Here is a 25,001-nt window from a genome sequence, read left to right on the forward strand (position 1 = left end):
CAGGGAGTACTAACCTCTGATGGGCAAGCATCCCATTCATGGGAGTACATCTAACAACACTCCAAATTCCTTCATGCTACGTCAAACGTACATTGTGATGCCACTCCTTTCCTAATTATGTTAATTGTAATTATTATTTAATTTTTTTTAATACTTTTACTTTTTTTTTGATACTTTAATACTTTTGTAGCATTTTTAGGTCGGATCCAACATTTTTTAAGGTTTTAATTATTGTTATTTGTTTCCAAAAGGTCTAGATAGCAGCAGACATGTAAAGATTTTAAGGAAAACGACCACTTTTTTAAGTTTAAAAGACATGTTTCAACAGAACCTCTGTCATCTTCAGTTGAATGAATGATTACAAAGCAAGTTGAATAATAAGTAGGCAAAAATGCTAATTAAGACAAATAGTAACAACAGAACATGAAAAGGTGTAAATTAAACGGATAATTTTAGATTTACATGGTGTAATTGCTGATTGAGGCAAGGTAGTTCTTTTTGAATATGGATAGCCTCCTTTATCTTGAGTTGAAAGCTGGTAGTGGTGTGATCTAAAATATGAAAGCAGTCTATTGTGTTCAGTGTTCAGTGTTCAGTTGTTCTTTTGGCGCCGCACATCCCAACTGAACACTGTGCTACAGACACTTTTACTTTTGTACAGGACATTCAATCTTTATCTATGTTTGGTAAATTTATGGTTTCCTTCGATGTGGAAAGTCTCTTTACTAACATACCTCTTGAGGAATGTATTGACCTGGCGGTCAATTACATTTCCGAGGGCAATCCTGACCTTAAGTTAAGTAAACCTGAACTTAGAAGCCTTTTCACTCTAGCCACCACCCAGACCCATTTCTTATTTAACGGTTCTTTCTATGACCAAATTGACAGTGTGGCCATGGGGTCTCCCCTTGCTCCTGTATTAGCCAATCTTTTTATGGGACATCATGAAAAACTATGGTTGGAAAATTTTCAATGCTCTAAAATTTTATTTTATCGTAGGTATGTTGATGACACTTTTTGTTTATTTCACTCGGAGCACGATGCTGTTATATTTTTTGACTACATTAACTCTAGGCACCCCAACATAAGGTTTACTATGGAAAAAGAACTTAATCGCAAATTACCCTTTCTAGATGTTCTTATTGATAATAGTGACACTAATTCCTTCCTAACTAGGGTTTACCGTAAGAAAACCTTTACTGGGTTATTAACTAATTATTTTAGCTTCACCTCGTACGCATACAAAGTAGGTCTCATTAGGACTCTTGTTGACAGGGCCTACAAGATCAACAACACTTGGTTGGGGTTACACGCGGATATAACCAAGCTTACTGAAATTCTCAAAAAGAACCTTTTCCCTGCCCATTTAATTGAAAAAGTGGTTAACCGTTACATCACTGGGGCCCATAGCAATCATTGTCCCCGGGGCTACCCCCTTACCACCTCGCCCATGTTTTACTTTAAGCTGCCGTACATAGGCCATTTTTCTGTCATCACTCAGAAGAAGATTCGACACTTAATCAAGCGCTATTGTAATGATTTAAACTTCAAATTAGTTTTTTCTTCCTTTAAGATAGGTAACCTTTTTGTTGTGAAAGACCTGATCCCTGGCGGGCTTCGTTCACGTGTAGTTTATAAGTTTACATGTGTGGGCTGTAATGCCTGTTATGTCGGCGAAACCTCCCGACATTTTTCCACATGTGTACGTGAGCACTTAGCCGTTGATAGGGCCTCTCACATCTTCAAACATCTTCAGAATTCTGAACGTTGTCGCTCATTGTGTTCAATAGACTGCTTTCATATTTTAGATCACGCCACTACCAGCTTTCAACTCAAGATAAAGGAGGCTATCCATATTCAAAAAGAACTACCTTGCCTCAATCAGCAATTACACCATGTAAATCTAAAATTATCCTTTTAATTTACACCTTTTCACGTTGTTGTTACTATTAATTTTGTCTTAATTAGCATTTTTGCCTACTTATTATTCAACTTGCTTTGTAATCATTCATTCAACTGAAGATGACAGAAGTTCTGTCGAAACATGTCTTTTAAACTTAAAAAAGTGGTCGTTTTCCTTAAAATGTTATTTGTTTGTTTTACTTACTCTAATTTCCATCCTCTTTTATACAAAATTGATTAATAAAACTGTATTGTGTGATTCTTAACCAGTGCAATGTAAATGTTTATTCTTTTAGGAGTGTCAAGAACACTTGGGTCATCTATTGCCTTTAAGTGCATTTCTTCTTAAACCAGTGCAGAGAATCACAAAATACCAACTGCTGCTGAGAGAGATGATGAAACTGACACTAAGAAACAGCACTGCATATGATGACTTAGAGGTACTTTTTGGACTTTCAGTCAGTAGTATTAAACATTACTACAGCCATGGATGGTTATATCTAAAAGTCTTGGATTCATGTGTGTGTACTTCAAGTTATGGAAATGGTGCCAAACTCTGGCTGTGTGGGTCCAACTGTTGAAATCATTCTTTGGCTCTTAAAATAGTGTAAACTTGCTTTTTTTTCACAGAAAGCTCTTGAAACCATGGAAGGAGTTTTACGCCATGTGAATGATGTAATGCACTCTTGTGGGATTAGAGGTTTTCCTGGTAACCTTGCTGAACAGGGAAAGTTGCTTCTTCAAGATTACTTCATGGTTTGGGAGAGAAACAAAACCTTAAGTATATTGCCATTGAAAGCAGGAAAGCAGCAACAAGTGTTTTTGTATGAAAAGATGATTATCTTTAGCAAGAAGATTGATGTTCAAGAAACTAGCAAAGATGCCGTTGTTTATCAGTACAAGAAGGATGTTAAGGTAATTTTTGCATAGATGTATTCAAATGTGACTTGCAACCTGCTTGTGACACTAATTTGTTGTCTAAATCAATCCTCCAGTGATATTGGCGTCAGGGTTCTCAGCATACTTACCATGTTCATAAGTGAAATTTCACCATTCATTCCCTTGATATTATCACCCAGTGAGTACCTACATGTACAGGCATTCAAGACCAATATTATAGTACCTCTATAGTGGGCTAGTTGAACCAAATCCTGGGCAGTGATTGGCTACCTGAGGTCAAGATGGTGCCCTCTTGCCCTCTTGCCCTCTTGGGATTACGTGCTGTTTCCCAAGTGCAAAGATCATTTATTTTTTTGGTGTTCTTTGTCCTGTATTATAATTCCTTTATTGACTCTTTCAGCTTGCTCAGTCAAGATGGCTGGATATTAGCCTTGTTCCTTTTTGCATGCTTATGAAACATGCCATAAAAACAACTTGGCCAATTCCAGCCATCTTGACCTCACGTTTGGTCATATTTATGTCCTAATATTAATATTATTATTATGCTGAGTCAGATATTTATTATTTTTCAACTGTTTAGACATGTGATGTGGGATTCACTGAAACACTGCCAGCTGCACCTGAAAAATTTGAGCTGTGGCTGAATGGAAGATCAGAAGTATTTGTCATGCAAGTGAGTAAATATCTCTTCCATGCCACATACTTAAATTAACTAGCTCGTCTATTCTAATGATGCTAATCTATAGCTAAAGGCTATATTTTGGGGATTCCAAAGGTTAGGAGAATGGGTCTGTCATCTTTTGATTATTTCTATCCAATTGAATCTCACTCAAGCAACCTTTTTTTGTGGGGGGTGTGGTGGCCTCATGGTTAGTGCACTCGACTCCAAAGTGAGCAGTCCAGGTTTGAGCCATGGCCAGGGACATTGTGTTGTGTTCTTGGGCACAACACTTTTAATTACTCTCACAGTTCCTCTCTCCACCCAGGTGTATAAATGGGTACCGGCAAATTTAATGCTGGGGGATAACCCTGCGATGGACTAGCATCCCATCCAGGGAGGAGTAGAAATACTCCTAGTCGCTTCATGCAACAGAAACCAGGATAAGTTCTGGCCTGATGAGCCACTTTGCCTTTAACCTTACCTAAGTGACCTTTTAGGATTTAAAAAAACCAGTCATATCTTGAACTGATTGCTTGCAAGATTGAAATCTGGATGGTGACCAGTAACTGAAGAGCTAGAAGTTGGTCGTTTATGAGAGCTTTCAACTTGCCAAACAGATCATTATGTAACACAGTCTACATCCCAATACTGAAATCTATCATGTCTTTGAATTCAAGTGGGAGTGGTGTATAGTTTTACTACCCTGTGCTGTCCAGGGATGTATCCAGCTTAGAAAACACAAAGCTGACTTATTAACAAGCCTATAGCTGGCTTTTCTGGCTTCGGCAACTTCAAAGGTTACCCATGGCATGTCTTATTTTTGTTTTTGTGTCAATTTAAGTTCTCTTTCAGTCCGGAAATGCCGGGGTGTCTGATTAAAATCTTTGTCTCAGGGGTATCCTGCTTTTAAAAAATAAAGAACATTGAAAAATTGGTAATCTTCAAGTTGACATTTTTAGTTACAAAATTGCTCTATGTATTTCATCTTTCAGCCTCCATCTATGGAAGTAAAGAAACGTTGGGCAAAGGAAATTACAAATCTTCTGCAGTCCCAATTCAATCAAGTGAAAGGTAATGTGAGAACTTCTCAGTTATTGATATAGGCTTTTTTGTGTTTCATTCCTTCTTTTTTAACAGTGTGACCATGGGCCGAGCGCAGTTCGTGTTCTACACGTTGTTTATTTATTTATTTATTTATTTATTTATTCATTTTTTTTTGTTTTGTTGGTGACCAGACCCAAACTTCCTCTCGGCCAAATTTTGAATTACGCAACCTGTTATGTTTATTCGCCAAAAGCAGTTTAAACATTAATACACGGACAATGTTATGGATATTAAAATAATTGTATAAAAATATGTTTAAATATATTTCCTTTTGGCTTTATCGAGGTGTTGGATTCGAAGGGAATAATAAATACACTAAAAAGATATTATGTCAGCCATGGAATGCATTGATGTTGCAGCTTTTATTTTCACTACATGACAAATAAGATCGTGTTTACTTTGCAAGTTTATTTTGCCAGAAGCGACAGTCATTAATTTATTTGCAATTTTGCGAGTATTTCTTGTGGGTCTCGGCAAATGAAGTGAATTCTTTGGTTGTTTCATCACAACAAGTTAGAGATTTGAAGAAAAATTAAATATTTGCCGAGGTAAAAAGCATAAACCCTCGGATTGTGTGACTCGCATGACTACTTCAAAGCACAAACAAATTAAATTTTGACTTTTCAGGAAGAAAGCTGTTTATTGAAATTGTTATTAATAGCGTGACACTCGTCTCCTTTTGTATCATTCATGGGCATATCCCGAGCGAACTTCCAGATTAAGACCATTACATCATCATAGATTTCACGAACACTAAGACTGATGGTGCAATAACACATTTTGTGTTGATCAAGTGATGTGTTAACAGTAATCAATGAATCATCAAGGACTGCTTTGGAATGTACACTGCGTTGTGACTGTAGTGTTAACAAAACAGTTACGTTTTAAAAGCGCGGTTATAAGATCTAAAAGATCTTCTTGTTTAGTAATGTTTCTTCATTCAAAAGGTTATTATCCAGACTGAGCTTATTAAAGGCTCTTTAGTACAGTTGGAGTAAAGTAGAATGACTGGGAATTTTACCACTAATGCCTTGGGTGGTGCTTAGATTTTCACTTTTCTTGTTTTAGTGAATTTTTATTAGTTGTCTTGTTTGTGTGAAGTTAAGTATTGAATAATTTTTTTTTTTCATCTTTCAGAACAATTTGGGATTCATGGTACGTATCTTATCTTTTGTCAGTGTCAGATCACACACCTTTTATCTAGCTTTCCTCCAATAATTTTGCGTATTTGTTTGGTAACAAGAAAGATTAATAATTGAAGGGGTGAGTGCAAAACCATGCTAAGTGACGATTTGGGTGAAAAAAAAAATTTTCGCGAAAGGGCTTGAATTTTTGCATGTGGTCTTCAATGTAATAGAAAAAGGCGGCCCTGTATTTTTGTCGCTGGTTTTTGCTTCGTTTTCGAGTTATAACGTACGCAAAAATACTTGGCTTTTCCTAGCCATGTCTTTAGGAGTTTATTTGTTGAACAGCAAACAGGCAGACTGTTTATAGTGTATGAAGTCAAAATCAAATCTCACAGCATATATAGAGCGGAAATCTGGGAACAGATTGTTTACATCGGCTATTGTGACGTGAGCACAACACGTGAATCGATCGAGCGGCAAACGAAATACCATCGAACTAAAAAGAGATGTGCCGCATTAGAGCTCTGTCAACTAATATCTTAAGCATTGTGTTAAAGTACCTTGTGTGCCTGCCTGGTGGTTGAGAGGCATCATTAAGCCTCGATAAACCCGTAAGTCATCAGCACGTTTTAAAGAATCAAAATGTGTTCTGAAACTTCGAAGGTAGCTGATATACCGTAATCGTGTTATCGGCGTTCGAAGTCAGATCGAGCCAGGCAGCAAAGTCCAAGAGCAGTTCTTGCCCAAGAAAAATACCCTCTCGTGAGTTGTGGCCCATTTGCCAAGCGTTGCTAGTGTCAAAGTTTGGAAAGCGAGAACTGGTTTTTGACTTATAAAATTTGTCTTGTATCGACCGCCATGTTTTCCCGCGCACGAGGTGTAAAGACCCTTCCCGGCATGCATTGCGATCACGTTCTGCTCGCGTTTCTCGAACTGGTAACTAGATTGTTTCGGCTTTTTTCATTTAAAGATAATAATGGCCAACAAGTAGCGATCGATTGTAACATAGATCTGTGATCCAGGTTGCTTTGATTTTATTTCATATCGGCATGATTTGTAGTGTTTTGAACTTCTGGGATCAGCGGACATGCAGATGTATGGAGACCCGTACGTTGCGCAGAAGGGTTAATTTGTTAAACTGTTAGGCGGTGCGTGACATAAAGCTACGATCGCGTTGGTCGAAAAATATGTATTTATCTCGTGATTTTTAGCCATTTAAGACGTTGCTGTATTTGGAAAAGTGCTGATTTGATGTTTATTTGTTCAGTGCAGATAGTCATTGTCCCAGATAACCAAAGTAAGTTCCAGATGTTAACACTATTTTCCGGCCGCCATATTTTACCTATTTAAACCTGAAATCAACATTTTTGAGCTTATACGTTGCGTGAAATTAACATTTTGCTGTTTTCTAAGTGAAATCAACATCCTTGCCGTCACGCGTTACGTGAAATCAACATTTTTACCTATTTAGACCTGAAATCAACATTTTTGAGCTTATACGCTGCGTGAAATCAACATTTTTCTGTTTTCTAAGTGAAATCAACATCCTTGCCGTCAAGCGCTAACGTGAAATCAGCATTTTGACCTATTTAGACCTGAAATCAACATTTTTGAGCTTATACGCTGCGTGAAATTAACATTTTGCTGTTTTCTAAGTGAAATCAACATCCTTGCCGTCACGCGTTACGTGAAATCAACATTTTTACCTATTTAGACCTGAAATCAACATTTTTGAGCTTATACGCTGCGTGAAATCAACATTTTTCTGTTTTCTAAGTGAAATCAACATCCTTGCCGTCAAGCGCTAACGTGAAATCAGCATTTTGACCTATTTAGACCTGAAATCAACATTTTTGAGCTTATACGCTGCGTGAAATTAACATTTTGCTGTTTTCTAAGTGAAATCAACATCCTTGCCGTCACGCGTTAACGTGAAATCAGCATTTTGACCTATTTAGACCTGAAATCAACATTTTTGAGCTTATACGCTGCGTGAAATCAACATTTTGCTGTTTTCTAAGTGAAATGAACAACCTTCCCGTCACGGGTTAACATGAAATCAACATTTAAACCTTTTTTGACCTGAAATCAACATTTTTGAGCTTTTACGTTGCGTGAAATTGACATTTTGCTGCTCTCTAAGAGAAATCAACATCCTTGCCGTCGCGCGTTAACATGAGTCAACGTTTTAACCACTTTTGACCTGAAATCAATAAATTTGAGCTTATATAAGTTGCGTGAAATTGACATTTTGCTGGTTTCTAAGTAAAATCAAAGTCCTTGCGGTCGCGGCGGGCCGATCCTTTGTTATAATAAACCGAGGCGAGACTTCGACTTATAACAAAGGCTTGGCTTGGCTATTATAACAAAGGGTCGGCTCTGTTTATCATAACAAAGGCCCGGCTTCGTTTATTTGAAGACCTCGGCGGGAAAAGGGCGCTAGGTATTTTAATCAAAAGTGAACTTTGTCGAAAACGCTCCAAATTTCCCATACAGTTTTGTTTAGGTATGTTTAACAATGTCCCGTAGTTTTTCCGCTAAGCTTCGCTTCGTTTTCGAGATATTGCGTATGCAGAAAAACCACTCGGTTTTCCTAGCGGCGTCTTTATGAACGAAGCAAAAACCAGCGACAAAAATACAGGACCACGTTTTTCTATTACATTGAAGACCGCATGCAAAAATTCAAGCCCTTTCGCGAAAATTTTTTTTTTCACCCAAATCGTCACTTAGCATGGTTTTGCACTCACCCCTTCAATGCTCCCTCATCATAGGCCTGCAATGCGTGCAGAGAGCTTTATAATGCTCCCTCATCATAGGCCTGCAATGCGTGCAGAGAGCTTTATTGAAGGGGTGAGTGCAAAACCATGCTAAGTGACGATTTGGGTGAAAAAAAAAATTTTCGCGAAAGGGCTTGAATTTTTGCATGTGGTCTTCAATGTAATAGAAAAAGGCGGCCCTGTATTTTTGTCGCTGGTTTTTGCTTCGTTTTCGAGTTATAACGTACGCAAAAATACTTGGCTTTTCCTAGCCATGTCTTTAGGAGTTTATTTGTTGAACAGCAAACAGGCAGACTGTTTATAGTGTATGAAGTCAAAATCAAATCTCACAGCATATATAGAGCGGAAATCTGGGAACAGATTGTTTACATCGGCTATTGTGACGTGAGCACAACACGTGAATCGATCGAGCGGCAAACGAAATACCATCGAACTAAAAAGAGATGTGCCGCATTAGAGCTCTGTCAACTAATATCTTAAGCATTGTGTTAAAGTACCTTGTGTGCCTGCCTGGTGGTTGAGAGGCATCATTAAGCCTCGATAAACCCGTAAGTCATCAGCACGTTTTAAAGAATCAAAATGTGTTCTGAAACTTCGAAGGTAGCTGATATACCGTAATCGTGTTATCGGCGTTCGAAGTCAGATCGAGCCAGGCAGCAAAGTCCAAGAGCAGTTCTTGCCCAAGAAAAATACCCTCTCGTGAGTTGTGGCCCATTTGCCAAGCGTTGCTAGTGTCAAAGTTTGGAAAGCGAGAACTGGTTTTTGACTTATAAAATTTGTCTTGTATCGACCGCCATGTTTTCCCGCGCACGAGGTGTAAAGACCCTTCCCGGCATGCATTGCGATCACGTTCTGCTCGCGTTTCTCGAACTGGTAACTAGATTGTTTCGGCTTTTTTCATTTAAAGATAATAATGGCCAACAAGTAGCGATCGATTGTAACATAGATCTGTGATCCAGGTTGCTTTGATTTTATTTCATATCGGCATGATTTGTAGTGTTTTGAACTTCTGGGATCAGCGGACATGCAGATGTATGGAGACCCGTACGTTGCGCAGAAGGGTTAATTTGTTAAACTGTTAGGCGGTGCGTGACATAAAGCTACGATCGCGTTGGTCGAAAAATATGTATTTATCTCGTGATTTTTAGCCATTTAAGACGTTGCTGTATTTGGAAAAGTGCTGATTTGATGTTTATTTGTTCAGTGCAGATAGTCATTGTCCCAGATAACCAAAGTAAGTTCCAGATGTTAACACTATTTTCCGGCCGCCATATTTTACCTATTTAAACCTGAAATCAACATTTTTGAGCTTATACGTTGCGTGAAATTAACATTTTGCTGTTTTCTAAGTGAAATCAACATCCTTGCCGTCACGCGTTACGTGAAATCAACATTTTTACCTATTTAGACCTGAAATCAACATTTTTGAGCTTATACGCTGCGTGAAATCAACATTTTTCTGTTTTCTAAGTGAAATCAACATCCTTGCCGTCAAGCGCTAACGTGAAATCAGCATTTTGACCTATTTAGACCTGAAATCAACATTTTTGAGCTTATACGCTGCGTGAAATTAACATTTTGCTGTTTTCTAAGTGAAATCAACATCCTTGCCGTCACGCGTTACGTGAAATCAACATTTTTACCTATTTAGACCTGAAATCAACATTTTTGAGCTTATACGCTGCGTGAAATCAACATTTTTCTGTTTTCTAAGTGAAATCAACATCCTTGCCGTCAAGCGCTAACGTGAAATCAGCATTTTGACCTATTTAGACCTGAAATCAACATTTTTGAGCTTATACGCTGCGTGAAATTAACATTTTGCTGTTTTCTAAGTGAAATCAACATCCTTGCCGTCACGCGTTAACGTGAAATCAGCATTTTGACCTATTTAGACCTGAAATCAACATTTTTGAGCTTATACGCTGCGTGAAATCAACATTTTGCTGTTTTCTAAGTGAAATGAACAACCTTCCCGTCACGGGTTAACATGAAATCAACATTTAAACCTTTTTTGACCTGAAATCAACATTTTTGAGCTTTTACGTTGCGTGAAATTGACATTTTGCTGCTCTCTAAGAGAAATCAACATCCTTGCCGTCGCGCGTTAACATGAGTCAACGTTTTAACCACTTTTGACCTGAAATCAATAAATTTGAGCTTATATAAGTTGCGTGAAATTGACATTTTGCTGGTTTCTAAGTAAAATCAAAGTCCTTGCGGTCGCGGCGGGCCGATCCTTTGTTATAATAAACCGAGGCGAGACTTCGACTTATAACAAAGGCTTGGCTTGGCTATTATAACAAAGGGTCGGCTCTGTTTATCATAACAAAGGCCCGGCTTCGTTTATTTGAAGACCTCGGCGGGAAAAGGGCGCTAGGTATTTTAATCAAAAGTGAACTTTGTCGAAAACGCTCCAAATTTCCCATACAGTTTTGTTTAGGTATGTTTAACAATGTCCCGTAGTTTTTCCGCTAAGCTTCGCTTCGTTTTCGAGATATTGCGTATGCAGAAAAACCACTCGGTTTTCCTAGCGGCGTCTTTATGAACGAAGCAAAAACCAGCGACAAAAATACAGGACCACGTTTTTCTATTACATTGAAGACCGCATGCAAAAATTCAAGCCCTTTCGCGAAAATTTTTTTTTTCACCCAAATCGTCACTTAGCATGGTTTTGCACTCACCCCTTCAATGCTCCCTCATCATAGGCCTGCAATGCGTGCAGAGAGCTTTATAATGCTCCCTCATCATAGGCCTGCAATGCGTGCAGAGAGCTTTATTGAAGGGGTGAGTGCAAAACCATGCTAAGTGACGATTTGGGTGAAAAAAAAAATTTTCGCGAAAGGGCTTGAATTTTTGCATGTGGTCTTCAATGTAATAGAAAAAGGCGGCCCTGTATTTTTGTCGCTGGTTTTTGCTTCGTTTTCGAGTTATAACGTACGCAAAAATACTTGGCTTTTCCTAGCCATGTCTTTAGGAGTTTATTTGTTGAACAGCAAACAGGCAGACTGTTTATAGTGTATGAAGTCAAAATCAAATCTCACAGCATATATAGAGCGGAAATCTGGGAACAGATTGTTTACATCGGCTATTGTGACGTGAGCACAACACGTGAATCGATCGAGCGGCAAACGAAATACCATCGAACTAAAAAGAGATGTGCCGCATTAGAGCTCTGTCAACTAATATCTTAAGCATTGTGTTAAAGTACCTTGTGTGCCTGCCTGGTGGTTGAGAGGCATCATTAAGCCTCGATAAACCCGTAAGTCATCAGCACGTTTTAAAGAATCAAAATGTGTTCTGAAACTTCGAAGGTAGCTGATATACCGTAATCGTGTTATCGGCGTTCGAAGTCAGATCGAGCCAGGCAGCAAAGTCCAAGAGCAGTTCTTGCCCAAGAAAAATACCCTCTCGTGAGTTGTGGCCCATTTGCCAAGCGTTGCTAGTGTCAAAGTTTGGAAAGCGAGAACTGGTTTTTGACTTATAAAATTTGTCTTGTATCGACCGCCATGTTTTCCCGCGCACGAGGTGTAAAGACCCTTCCCGGCATGCATTGCGATCACGTTCTGCTCGCGTTTCTCGAACTGGTAACTAGATTGTTTCGGCTTTTTTCATTTAAAGATAATAATGGCCAACAAGTAGCGATCGATTGTAACATAGATCTGTGATCCAGGTTGCTTTGATTTTATTTCATATCGGCATGATTTGTAGTGTTTTGAACTTCTGGGATCAGCGGACATGCAGATGTATGGAGACCCGTACGTTGCGCAGAAGGGTTAATTTGTTAAACTGTTAGGCGGTGCGTGACATAAAGCTACGATCGCGTTGGTCGAAAAATATGTATTTATCTCGTGATTTTTAGCCATTTAAGACGTTGCTGTATTTGGAAAAGTGCTGATTTGATGTTTATTTGTTCAGTGCAGATAGTCATTGTCCCAGATAACCAAAGTAAGTTCCAGATGTTAACACTATTTTCCGGCCGCCATATTTTACCTATTTAAACCTGAAATCAACATTTTTGAGCTTATACGTTGCGTGAAATTAACATTTTGCTGTTTTCTAAGTGAAATCAACATCCTTGCCGTCACGCGTTACGTGAAATCAACATTTTTACCTATTTAGACCTGAAATCAACATTTTTGAGCTTATACGCTGCGTGAAATCAACATTTTTCTGTTTTCTAAGTGAAATCAACATCCTTGCCGTCAAGCGCTAACGTGAAATCAGCATTTTGACCTATTTAGACCTGAAATCAACATTTTTGAGCTTATACGCTGCGTGAAATTAACATTTTGCTGTTTTCTAAGTGAAATCAACATCCTTGCCGTCACGCGTTACGTGAAATCAACATTTTTACCTATTTAGACCTGAAATCAACATTTTTGAGCTTATACGCTGCGTGAAATCAACATTTTTCTGTTTTCTAAGTGAAATCAACATCCTTGCCGTCAAGCGCTAACGTGAAATCAGCATTTTGACCTATTTAGACCTGAAATCAACATTTTTGAGCTTATACGCTGCGTGAAATTAACATTTTGCTGTTTTCTAAGTGAAATCAACATCCTTGCCGTCACGCGTTAACGTGAAATCAGCATTTTGACCTATTTAGACCTGAAATCAACATTTTTGAGCTTATACGCTGCGTGAAATCAACATTTTGCTGTTTTCTAAGTGAAATGAACAACCTTCCCGTCACGGGTTAACATGAAATCAACATTTAAACCTTTTTTGACCTGAAATCAACATTTTTGAGCTTTTACGTTGCGTGAAATTGACATTTTGCTGCTCTCTAAGAGAAATCAACATCCTTGCCGTCGCGCGTTAACATGAGTCAACGTTTTAACCACTTTTGACCTGAAATCAATAAATTTGAGCTTATATAAGTTGCGTGAAATTGACATTTTGCTGGTTTCTAAGTAAAATCAAAGTCCTTGCGGTCGCGGCGGGCCGATCCTTTGTTATAATAAACCGAGGCGAGACTTCGACTTATAACAAAGGCTTGGCTTGGCTATTATAACAAAGGGTCGGCTCTGTTTATCATAACAAAGGCCCGGCTTCGTTTATTTGAAGACCTCGGCGGGAAAAGGGCGCTAGGTATTTTAATCAAAAGTGAACTTTGTCGAAAACGCTCCAAATTTCCCATACAGTTTTGTTTAGGTATGTTTAACAATGTCCCGTAGTTTTTCCGCTAAGCTTCGCTTCGTTTTCGAGATATTGCGTATGCAGAAAAACCACTCGGTTTTCCTAGCGGCGTCTTTATGAACGAAGCAAAAACCAGCGACAAAAATACAGGACCACGTTTTTCTATTACATTGAAGACCGCATGCAAAAATTCAAGCCCTTTCGCGAAAATTTTTTTTTTCACCCAAATCGTCACTTAGCATGGTTTTGCACTCACCCCTTCAATGCTCCCTCATCATAGGCCTGCAATGCGTGCAGAGAGCTTTATAATGCTCCCTCATCATAGGCCTGCAATGCGTGCAGAGAGCTTTATTGAAGGGGTGAGTGCAAAACCATGCTAAGTGACGATTTGGGTGAAAAAAAAAATTTTCGCGAAAGGGCTTGAATTTTTGCATGTGGTCTTCAATGTAATAGAAAAAGGCGGCCCTGTATTTTTGTCGCTGGTTTTTGCTTCGTTTTCGAGTTATAACGTACGCAAAAATACTTGGCTTTTCCTAGCCATGTCTTTAGGAGTTTATTTGTTGAACAGCAAACAGGCAGACTGTTTATAGTGTATGAAGTCAAAATCAAATCTCACAGCATATATAGAGCGGAAATCTGGGAACAGATTGTTTACATCGGCTATTGTGACGTGAGCACAACACGTGAATCGATCGAGCGGCAAACGAAATACCATCGAACTAAAAAGAGATGTGCCGCATTAGAGCTCTGTCAACTAATATCTTAAGCATTGTGTTAAAGTACCTTGTGTGCCTGCCTGGTGGTTGAGAGGCATCATTAAGCCTCGATAAACCCGTAAGTCATCAGCACGTTTTAAAGAATCAAAATGTGTTCTGAAACTTCGAAGGTAGCTGATATACCGTAATCGTGTTATCGGCGTTCGAAGTCAGATCGAGCCAGGCAGCAAAGTCCAAGAGCAGTTCTTGCCCAAGAAAAATACCCTCTCGTGAGTTGTGGCCCATTTGCCAAGCGTTGCTAGTGTCAAAGTTTGGAAAGCGAGAACTGGTTTTTGACTTATAAAATTTGTCTTGTATCGACCGCCATGTTTTCCCGCGCACGAGGTGTAAAGACCCTTCCCGGCATGCATTGCGATCACGTTCTGCTCGCGTTTCTCGAACTGGTAACTAGATTGTTTCGGCTTTTTTCATTTAAAGATAATAATGGCCAACAAGTAGCGATCGATTGTAACATAGATCTGTGATCCAGGTTGCTTTGATTTTATTTCATATCGGCATGATTTGTAGTGTTTTGAACTTCTGGGATCAGCGGACATGCAGATGTATGGAGACCCGTACGTTGCGCAGAAGGGTTAATTTGTTAAACTGTTAGGCGGTGCGTGACATAAAGCTACGATCGCGTTGGTCGAAAAATATGTATTTATCTCGTGATTTTTAGCCATTTAAGACGTTGCTGTATTTGGAAAAGTGCTGATTTGATGTTTATTTGTTCAGTGCAGATAGTCATTGTCCCAGATAACCAAAGTAAGTTCCAGATGTTAACACTATTTTCCGGCCGCCATATTTTACCTATTTAAACCTGAAATCAACATTTTTGAGCTTATACGTTGCGTGAAATTAACATTTTGCTGTTTTCTAAGTGAAATCAACATCCTTGCCGTCACGCGTTACGTGAAATCAACATTTTTACCTATTTAGACCTGAAATCAACATTTTTGAGCTTATACGCTGCGTGAAATCAACATTTTTCTGTTTTCTAAGTGAAATCAACATCCTTGCCGTCAAGCGCTAACGTGAAATCAGCATTTTGACCTATTTAGACCTGAAATCAACATTTTTGAGCTTATACGCTGCGTGAAATTAACATTTTGCTGTTTTCTAAGTGAAATCAACATCCTTGCCGTCACGCGTTACGTGAAATCAACATTTTTACCTATTTAGACCTGAAATCAACATTTTTGAGCTTATACGCTGCGTGAAATCAACATTTTTCTGTTTTCTAAGTGAAATCAACATCCTTGCCGTCAAGCGCTAACGTGAAATCAGCATTTTGACCTATTTAGACCTGAAATCAACATTTTTGAGCTTATACGCTGCGTGAAATTAACATTTTGCTGTTTTCTAAGTGAAATCAACATCCTTGCCGTCACGCGTTAACGTGAAATCAGCATTTTGACCTATTTAGACCTGAAATCAACATTTTTGAGCTTATACGCTGCGTGAAATCAACATTTTGCTGTTTTCTAAGTGAAATGAACAACCTTCCCGTCACGGGTTAACATGAAATCAACATTTAAACCTTTTTTGACCTGAAATCAACATTTTTGAGCTTTTACGTTGCGTGAAATTGACATTTTGCTGCTCTCTAAGAGAAATCAACATCCTTGCCGTCGCGCGTTAACATGAGTCAACGTTTTAACCACTTTTGACCTGAAATCAATAAATTTGAGCTTATATAAGTTGCGTGAAATTGACATTTTGCTGGTTTCTAAGTAAAATCAAAGTCCTTGCGGTCGCGGCGGGCCGATCCTTTGTTATAATAAACCGAGGCGAGACTTCGACTTATAACAAAGGCTTGGCTTGGCTATTATAACAAAGGGTCGGCTCTGTTTATCATAACAAAGGCCCGGCTTCGTTTATTTGAAGACCTCGGCGGGAAAAGGGCGCTAGGTATTTTAATCAAAAGTGAACTTTGTCGAAAACGCTCCAAATTTCCCATACAGTTTTGTTTAGGTATGTTTAACAATGTCCCGTAGTTTTTCCGCTAAGCTTCGCTTCGTTTTCGAGATATTGCGTATGCAGAAAAACCACTCGGTTTTCCTAGCGGCGTCTTTATGAACGAAGCAAAAACCAGCGACAAAAATACAGGACCACGTTTTTCTATTACATTGAAGACCGCATGCAAAAATTCAAGCCCTTTCGCGAAAATTTTTTTTTTCACCCAAATCGTCACTTAGCATGGTTTTGCACTCACCCCTTCAATTATTTACATACCAGGTATGTGACAACAGTTGAATAACCCCAGATAATACTTAATTCTGTGTACTCTTTTAGATCGTTGGAAATCAACCTCAGCTCTGTCGTCAGCAACTATTTCTACAGAAACACAACTAAAATCAAGAAGTCATTCTACATTGTCAATTGCATCTACTTTTGCAGCTACTAACAAGAGGTAATAGCAAACAGTCTTCAAGATTACTGATCTTTATTTTTGCTCCACTTACAACATCAATGCTATAGTCTCAATCTAGTGATGTAATGGGGACCATTTGTTAAGCAGCAATTCACTATCTAATTCTTAGTCAAAGAACTTTGTCAAAGAATAGTGGAACCCCCAAAATTAAAAAAAAAGATGACATATCATTAACACGCTGACTTGGCCTCAGAATGTAGGAAATCCCATTTCTGGGACCTCAGTTTTAAAAATTATCCAGGGGAGGATGCCATAGACCCCCCCAGAGGGGACCAGCTTTGTCAGTGGTAGTAGTGGGGGATCACACGGTGATTATTGGTGGTACCTATCTTGACCCACCACTGAGGAGCTGAGAAACTGGTAGAGATCAGAGTATGGGCAATACTATATGATTATTTGTTCACAACCTGCACTCTTCTTTCCTCTGCATGATATAGAAATAACAATTTTGTTTTTCATCAATAATGTTCAGATGTTCAGACATACTAGAGAGGAGTAACACCAATGATGATGATGATGAAGATGATGGTTTTGACACAGAGGAATTTGATTCAGATATTAGTGACGAGTCACCGACCAATGAACCAGAGCAGTCTGAATACAATACACAGTACACACAGCCTGTGGTAAGGACACAGTGTACATTCTACTCAACTTAATTCACGCTTATACAGTATGAAACGATGAGAAGTTATGCTTTGCCCTGCAAATGTTATGTTAGTCCATCAGAGGTTATCCTCCAGCATTGTGTCAGCGCGCCCTTGATCTGGGGCAATGGGGCAGGGGGAGGGGGGCACTCTACAAAATTTTATACAGGGAGGCTCTGCCTGAGGTCCAACCCTTTACCTTTTTGAATACCATTTTGACAGAAAAAGTTCTGCACCCCTTTCACGTAATTAATAGTTAGTTTATTGTGACTGAAAAGCCCTGTTAAAGGGAGTTCCAATAAAGTATGTATGTATGTAGGTATGTATGTACTTTTTTATTGAAAAAGGCACTCCTTTCACATACCAACTTAAGAACACTGCATCCCTTTTCTAAAGCCTTAAAATGAAGTTAATGATGTAGTGCTTAATAAATTAAATGATACAGCCTCAAGGTGCGTCTGTTCAAAATATTTTAATTTAAGCTCCTTTTAAGTACCTAAATACCAGATTTCCCTACCCTTTTATATCCCTCAACTTGTGAAATCCCTACCCTTTTTGAAACCTGCAGAAGAAGGTGTCCCTTCTGGGTGGGGCCCAACCATATTGCTCCACCCCCCCCCCCCCAACCCATGCCTAACAATTCTCCAGTACTCGTTTCTAACATAGGCATGCTACTGCAATATAGCCATTTGCACCCATTGCATGCAAACAATGTAAAAACATTCACCTTTTAATTACGTTTTGACTGCCAAGTGGAGACAAGTAAATTGTCTGCCACAGACTACAACATGATGACCCCAAGTAGGGTTAAGCACCAGGACTCTTGATCTTGCAAATGCACTTTTTTATAAAGTGAGTGAATGAGTACTGCAAAGATCTTTGTACAGTGCTTGATTAATAGATGAAAATATTAACCAGCCAGACACAACCTAGGGGGATCTTTTGAAGCATCATCGGTTTGAATTGTTTTGCTTGTATCTGAGATGTCTCTTGTGCCCAAAAAATGGAGCTGTAGTACAAGAAACTTTTATATTGATGTTCCTTCTGAGGTTATTTGGCCCTGGTTAATTGAGACTGCTGTTGCATTGTTTTGGTAATTTATTTGCTCCCTGTTTTACAGAGTACAACAGAGTATAACACACAAGATGTTCCACGTAAAGGATCAGTGTACTGTGCTGTCGCTGGCTACGACGCTGTGGAGAACACAGAGGTGTGAAATTCAAGGATACAACCATTTCAATGAACTAGCTGAAAAAAATTCTTTAACACAGTTTTCATTTTAAACCATTTCTCATTTCCTAGTATATGGGGATAATTTGAAAATGATGATGATGACATTTAGCTCTAACAACAATTCTACAATGGTTTTAAGTTGACTTTATGAGAATTGTCTTGCCACACTGATGCCTGTTATTCCTCCTTTTGAATCTTTCAGACAACAGGCCTGCTTCTCTCAGCTTTAGGCAACCTATCTGCTCTGACAGATCTCGGAGACTCTAAAGATGATGCAGAATCACTATTAGAGCAACTTAAAGAATTTACAAATAAGAGTATGGTGAGTGGAAAGGTCCTGGAACTCTTGTTAAAAAGAAAAGTTGTTTATTATTATTAATTAAAACTACTTCTCTTTTTAACTATAACATATCTGATCTTCCCTCAGCTTAAACACTTTTCAAAAGGTTCCATATGGTTACTATTATTATTTAGTGCTAGCCAAATCAAAATCCTTTTATTCACAGACTTTGTTCACAGAACACAACAGTGTAAAAGAGAGGAGGAGATACGTTAAGTTACAGATTTGTCAATCAATTTAATCTGACAGTTGATTTTAAGAAATATTAAGTTTCTTGACAGAGACTGATGAGAACTATAGGTTACCACTGGAATGCATTTTGTTATAATTTAAAGTTTTTACACTAACTGTGCATTGTTATTGCTTGGAATAATTAGCTTTTATATTGGTCAACTTTTCCTTGTATGGTGAACTCATATCATAAGTAAAGTCCTGAGCGTGACATTAATTTGCAAGGCTCATCATATAGACTGGGTCCGACATACCATGGATCTATTTTAGATAAGTGCCTGTCTTTTCCCTTCACAGTCATTAATTAAATAAATATTTCTTTCATTGATATTATTTATTCTTTTTCTAAAATTTTTAAATCCACAGGAACTTCTTGACAAAGCCAAAGGTTTAGTTGCCAAGGGACTGAAAATGATAGACTCAAATGAACAAGCAAAGGATTCCATCAAGATGAAATGTGACGAAATAAGGGAGCTCTGTGGCAAGTTTGACAAGGTGGCACAAAAGAGAGAAGATGATTTAAAGAAAGCAATGGATATACACGAGTGTCTGGAAATGGTAAGTCATTGTTATTTGATTTAGCTTCTGATCAGGTCTATTTAAGATATTGCAGTTAAGCATATACTCTTTACCGCTTGATACTATAGGAGTTACCAAAGAGGAAATATAACTGCGAGTTGTAAATTGGCATCTGTGTTTTCTGAAACAGTTATTTTCATGTTATTTTTCTGTAGGTCAACAAGTGGTGCAAGACAGGTGTAGATCTTTTAGCATTACAGCCCATAGACAGATTTCAGTCATCGGAAGGTGCTGAGAAAGCACTGGATGAAATTGATAACTTCCTGAAGAGTCCACAAGGGATGAACATGGTAAAGGTTCGGAAAATGACGCCCACAAGTACTGCTCTTGGTAATAAAACACTGATCAGCAAGGTCAAAGACAGCATGAAGAGAATCAGTGAGGTCAATGATATGATGGCCAAGCGTGAAACCAGGTTAGTAAATTGTGTGTTATTTTTTAGAAGATATTTCATCTAGTGCCCCACACACACAGTGCTTAAACTTGGGTTGCTCAGGTAGGGTACTTATTCAAGACAGGATACGTATTAATAAATGTTATTTTCATTTTGTCATCTCTGAAGTGCCTAAACTACAAAGCATGAAATTGGTTATTATAAATAAAAAAATATTCATGGATTCAGTTTGCTGTAAATTATTGATCAATTTCAAATCAATTTCAAACTAAAACTAAAACAAACTCAATACAGGGCTTATGCAGTGGAATAAGGGCGCTTATTTCGAAATGACAACCCAGGCATTTTATTTGGGGGAGGGGGAGCTTTTAGGAAGAAGGTCAAAACACTGCTGTGATGATATTACTTACAGTGCATGTAAACTCTAACATTTGGAGTAATCTAGAGAGAATCTTGATCTCTATTCTTCTGTGAGATGATATTATTATGTATTACATGATATACAGTAAATGATTGTATCCAAAATGTAAAATTTTAGATGAGGCTTGGGAACTCATAAAAGTGCTAAATAAATGTGTCTCTTTCTGCATTTGTTAGCCTGAAGAAACTTGTTGTGAAGCGTCCAGTACAGCCTGTATCAGCAATACCTGCTAATCAGGCTTCCAATCCCGAAGATCAAAAAGATTCCAAACGTAAACCAAGTACTACTCTCAAGAGCCCAGGTCAGTGTGCCTGGTACAAAATGTAATTTTCAAAATTGTGAATAGACCAATTTTGTTATATTAAAATTCAGCCTAAAGCAATAAACCTCAGTACAAGGCTCTGGGTAATAACTACAGAGTTTGTGGGGTTCATTCCCCAGAGCCTCGTGCTGAAGTCTATTGTGTTAGGCTGAATTTTAATACATCGAAATTGGTCTATTGAAGAAAAGTTATTCAAAGTGTAAAAGGAGAAACCTGATTCTTTCCGAGGAGGTAATTAAGATTAGTACATGTAGAATTATGCATAATTTTCCGATTAATTCCTTTATGTTACCCAGTTTACAAACATGGGTTCCAATCATGAGTTAACATAAACATAAGCATCCATATTTACATCATGGTTCCCTTTTTACAGTTCAGTTCCGCCGGGAATGTAAGAAGTCAACTACTCCTGAATCAACCAAGCGGCCAGTGTCCATTGTGTTGACTGACAGTCTTCAGCCACAAGGAGGTGTCTGTTCATCAGTTTCTGAGCCTAGTATGCAGGTGGGTTTACCCAAAGCAGATGAATTTATCTTAATGCATGGTAAACCGGACGTGTAATGTTAGATCATGAATCATGCAGAATTTGATACTTATTCAAATCATGTTTTCTTGTGGAATATTCATGCTTAGATGCAAACGTTTCCCACCCCTCCTTACCTTCTTTCTTCTCACCCTTTCTTCTCTCAGGACCACACACCTCCATCCCTCCATCCCTTCTCTCAAGACCACCCACCTCCCTCCCTCCTTCTTTCTCTCAAGACCACCACCTCCATCCCTCCATCCCTTCTCTCAGGACCACACACCTCCATCCCTCCATCCCTTCTCTCAAGACCACCCACCTCCCTCCCTCCTTCTTTCTCTCAAGACCACCACCTCCCTCCCTCCTTCCTTCTCTCAGGACCACACACCTCCATCCCTCCATCCCTTCTCTCAAGACCACCCACCTCCCTCCCTCCTTCTTTCTCTCAAGACCACCACCTCCATCCCTCCATCCCTTCTCTCAGGACCACACACCTCCATCCCTCCATCCCTTCTCTCAAGACCACCCACCTCCCTCCCTCCTTCTTTCTCTCAAGACCACCACCTCCATCCCTCCATCCCTTCTCTCAGGACCACACACCTCCATCCCTCCATCCCTTCTCTCAAGACCACCCACCTCCCTCCCTCCTTCTTTCTCTCAAGACCACCACCTCCCTCCCTCCTTCCTTCTCTCAGGACCACACACCTCCATCCCTCCATCCCTTCTCTCAAGACCACCCACCTCCCTCCCTCCTTCTTTCTCTCAAGACCACCACCTCCATCCCTCCATCCCTTCTCTCAGGACCACACACCTCCATCCCTCCATCCCTTCTCTCAAGACCACCCACCTCCCTCCCTCCTTCTTTCTCTCAAGACCACCACCTCCCTCCCTCCTTCCTTCTCTCAGGACCACACACCTCCATCCCTCCATCCCTTCTCTCAAGACCACCCACCTCCCTCCCTCCTTCTTTCTCTCAAGACCACCACCTCCATCCTCCATCCCTTCTCTCAAGACCACCCACCTCCCTCCCTCCTTCTTTCTCTCAAGACCACCACCTCCATCCCTTCTCTCAGGACCACACACCTCCATCCCTCCATCCCTTCTCTCAAGACCACCCACCTCCCTCCCTCCTTCTTTCTCTCAAGACCACCACCTCCATCCCTCCATCCCTTCTCTCAGGACCACACACCTCCATCCCTCCATCCCTTCTCTCAAGACCACCCACCTCCCTCCCTCCTTCTTTCTCTCAAGACCACCACCTCCCTCCCTCCTTCCTTCTCTCAGGACCACACACCTCCATCCCTCCATCCCTTCTCTCAAGACCACCCACCTCCCTCCCTCCTTCTTTCTCTCAAGACCACCACCTCCATCCCTCCATCCCTTCTCTCAGGACCACACACCTCCATCCCTCCATCCCTTCTCTCAAGACCACCCACCTCCCTCCCTCCTTCTTTCTCTCAAGACCACCACCTCCCTCCCTCCTTCCTTCTCTCAGGACCACACACCTCCATCCCTCCATCCCTTCTCTCAAGACCACCCACCTCCCTCCCTCCTTCTTTCTCTCAAGACCACCACCTCCATCCCTCCATCCCTTCTCTCAGGACCACACACCTCCATCCCTCCATCCCTTCTCTCAAGACCACCCACCTCCCTCCCTCCTTCTTTCTCTCAAGACCACCACCTCCCTCCCTCCTTCCTTCTCTCGAAAGCACCCATCTCCCTTCCTCCTTCCCTCTTTCAAGACCACCCACCTCCTTACCTCCCTTCTCTCCACACACACACCTCCCTTTCTTTTTTGCCTTTTTTCAGCTGTCATTCATTTACAAGACAGTTTTTCATTATTTATTAGAGAGACATTGTGGATGGTACTGACAGCCCAGAAGCTGGCAGGAAGCGGATACAAGTCATGAGAGAATTGATTCAAACAGAAAAAGACTATGTCAATGACTTAGAATGCATTGTCAATGGATACGTTAAGGAATTTGCGCGAGCTGGAAGCAAGATACCGGCTGATTTACGTGGGAAGAAAAACATAATATTTGGAAACATTGAACAGATTTATGAATTTCACAGCAGTGACTTTTTACTTGAGCTTGAAGCATGCCAAGATCAGCCTTTTCTTGTGGGTGCTGCATTCATCATGAAGAGCAATGAATTTGAAATGTATGCAACATATTGTAAGAACAAACCAAGTTCTGAGGCTCTAAGAATGGACTACATTAATTTGCCTTTCTTCAAGGTAACATACACTTAATGTGGAAGGTTCTTGAAGGTGTGGTGGTCAAATATGTTTGATTCTAGATCGAGAGGTCCAGGCCTAGGTTGGACCTGTGGCTAAGGCAAGACACGTCAGTCTCACAGGGCATCTCTCTTTCCTGGAGTATAGATGGGTTGCGGTGAACTGTCACGATTGCAATTTAATGCCAGGGAGTACTAACCTCTGATGGGCAAGCATCCCATTCATGGGAGTACATCTAACAACACTCCAAATTCCTTCATGCTACGTCAAACGTACATTGTGATGCCACTCCTTTCCTAATTATGTTAATTGTAATTATTATTTAATTTTTTTTAATACTTTTACTTTTTTTTTGATACTTTAATACTTTTGTAGCATTTTTAGGTCGGATCCAACATTTTTTAAGGTTTTAATTATTGTTATTTGTTTCCAAAAGGTCTAGATAGCAGCAGACATGTAAAGATTTTAAGGAAAACGACCACTTTTTTAAGTTTAAAAGACATGTTTCAACAGAACCTCTGTCATCTTCAGTTGAATGAATGATTACAAAGCAAGTTGAATAATAAGTAGGCAAAAATGCTAATTAAGACAAATAGTAACAACAGAACATGAAAAGGTGTAAATTAAACGGATAATTTTAGATTTACATGGTGTAATTGCTGATTGAGGCAAGGTAGTTCTTTTTGAATATGGATAGCCTCCTTTATCTTGAGTTGAAAGCTGGTAGTGGTGTGATCTAAAATATGAAAGCAGTCTATTGTGTTCAGTGTTCAGTGTTCAGTTGTTCTTTTGGCGCCGCACATCCCAACTGAACACTGTGCTACAGACACTTTTACTTTTGTACAGGACATTCAATCTTTATCTATGTTTGGTAAATTTATGGTTTCCTTCGATGTGGAAAGTCTCTTTACTAACATACCTCTTGAGGAATGTATTGACCTGGCGGTCAATTACATTTCCGAGGGCAATCCTGACCTTAAGTTAAGTAAACCTGAACTTAGAAGCCTTTTCACTGTAGCCACCACCCAGACCCATTTCTTATTTAACGGTTCTTTCTATGACCAAATTGACAGTGTGGCCATGGGGTCTCCCCTTGCTCCTGTATTAGCCAATCTTTTTATGGGACATCATGAAAAACTATGGTTGGAAAATTTTCAATGCTCTAAAATTTTATTTTATCGTAGGTATGTTGATGACACTTTTTGTTTATTTCACTCGGAGCACGATGCTGTTATATTTTTTGACTACATTAACTCTAGGCACCCCAACA

The 25,001-nt window shown here is 39.5% G+C and overlaps 1 protein-coding gene across 1 annotated transcript in view; it reads left to right on the forward strand.

Annotated features, from left to right (window-relative positions):
* The window catches only part of LOC145492781 (kalirin-like), a 50,078-nt gene that overhangs the window by 17,005 nt on the left and 8,072 nt on the right, over positions 1-25,001 (forward strand). The window contains exons 14-27 of the mRNA XM_081472166.1: positions 2,199-2,342; positions 2,533-2,817; positions 3,383-3,475; positions 4,456-4,534; positions 5,705-5,722; positions 16,664-16,781; positions 17,275-17,428; positions 18,570-18,659; positions 18,885-19,004; positions 19,620-19,811; positions 19,988-20,247; positions 20,824-20,948; positions 21,343-21,473; positions 23,342-23,731. Of these exons, the coding sequence (XP_081328292.1) occupies positions 2,199-2,342; positions 2,533-2,817; positions 3,383-3,475; positions 4,456-4,534; positions 5,705-5,722; positions 16,664-16,781; positions 17,275-17,428; positions 18,570-18,659; positions 18,885-19,004; positions 19,620-19,811; positions 19,988-20,247; positions 20,824-20,948; positions 21,343-21,473; positions 23,342-23,731 (2,199 nt within the window). The remainder of the gene's footprint in view (positions 1-2,198; positions 2,343-2,532; positions 2,818-3,382; positions 3,476-4,455; positions 4,535-5,704; positions 5,723-16,663; positions 16,782-17,274; positions 17,429-18,569; positions 18,660-18,884; positions 19,005-19,619; positions 19,812-19,987; positions 20,248-20,823; positions 20,949-21,342; positions 21,474-23,341; positions 23,732-25,001) is intronic.

The sequence above is a fragment of the Orbicella franksi genome, chromosome 7 (assembly GCF_964199315.1).
Source record: "Orbicella franksi chromosome 7, jaOrbFran1.1, whole genome shotgun sequence".
NCBI lineage: Eukaryota > Metazoa > Cnidaria > Anthozoa > Scleractinia > Merulinidae > Orbicella > Orbicella franksi.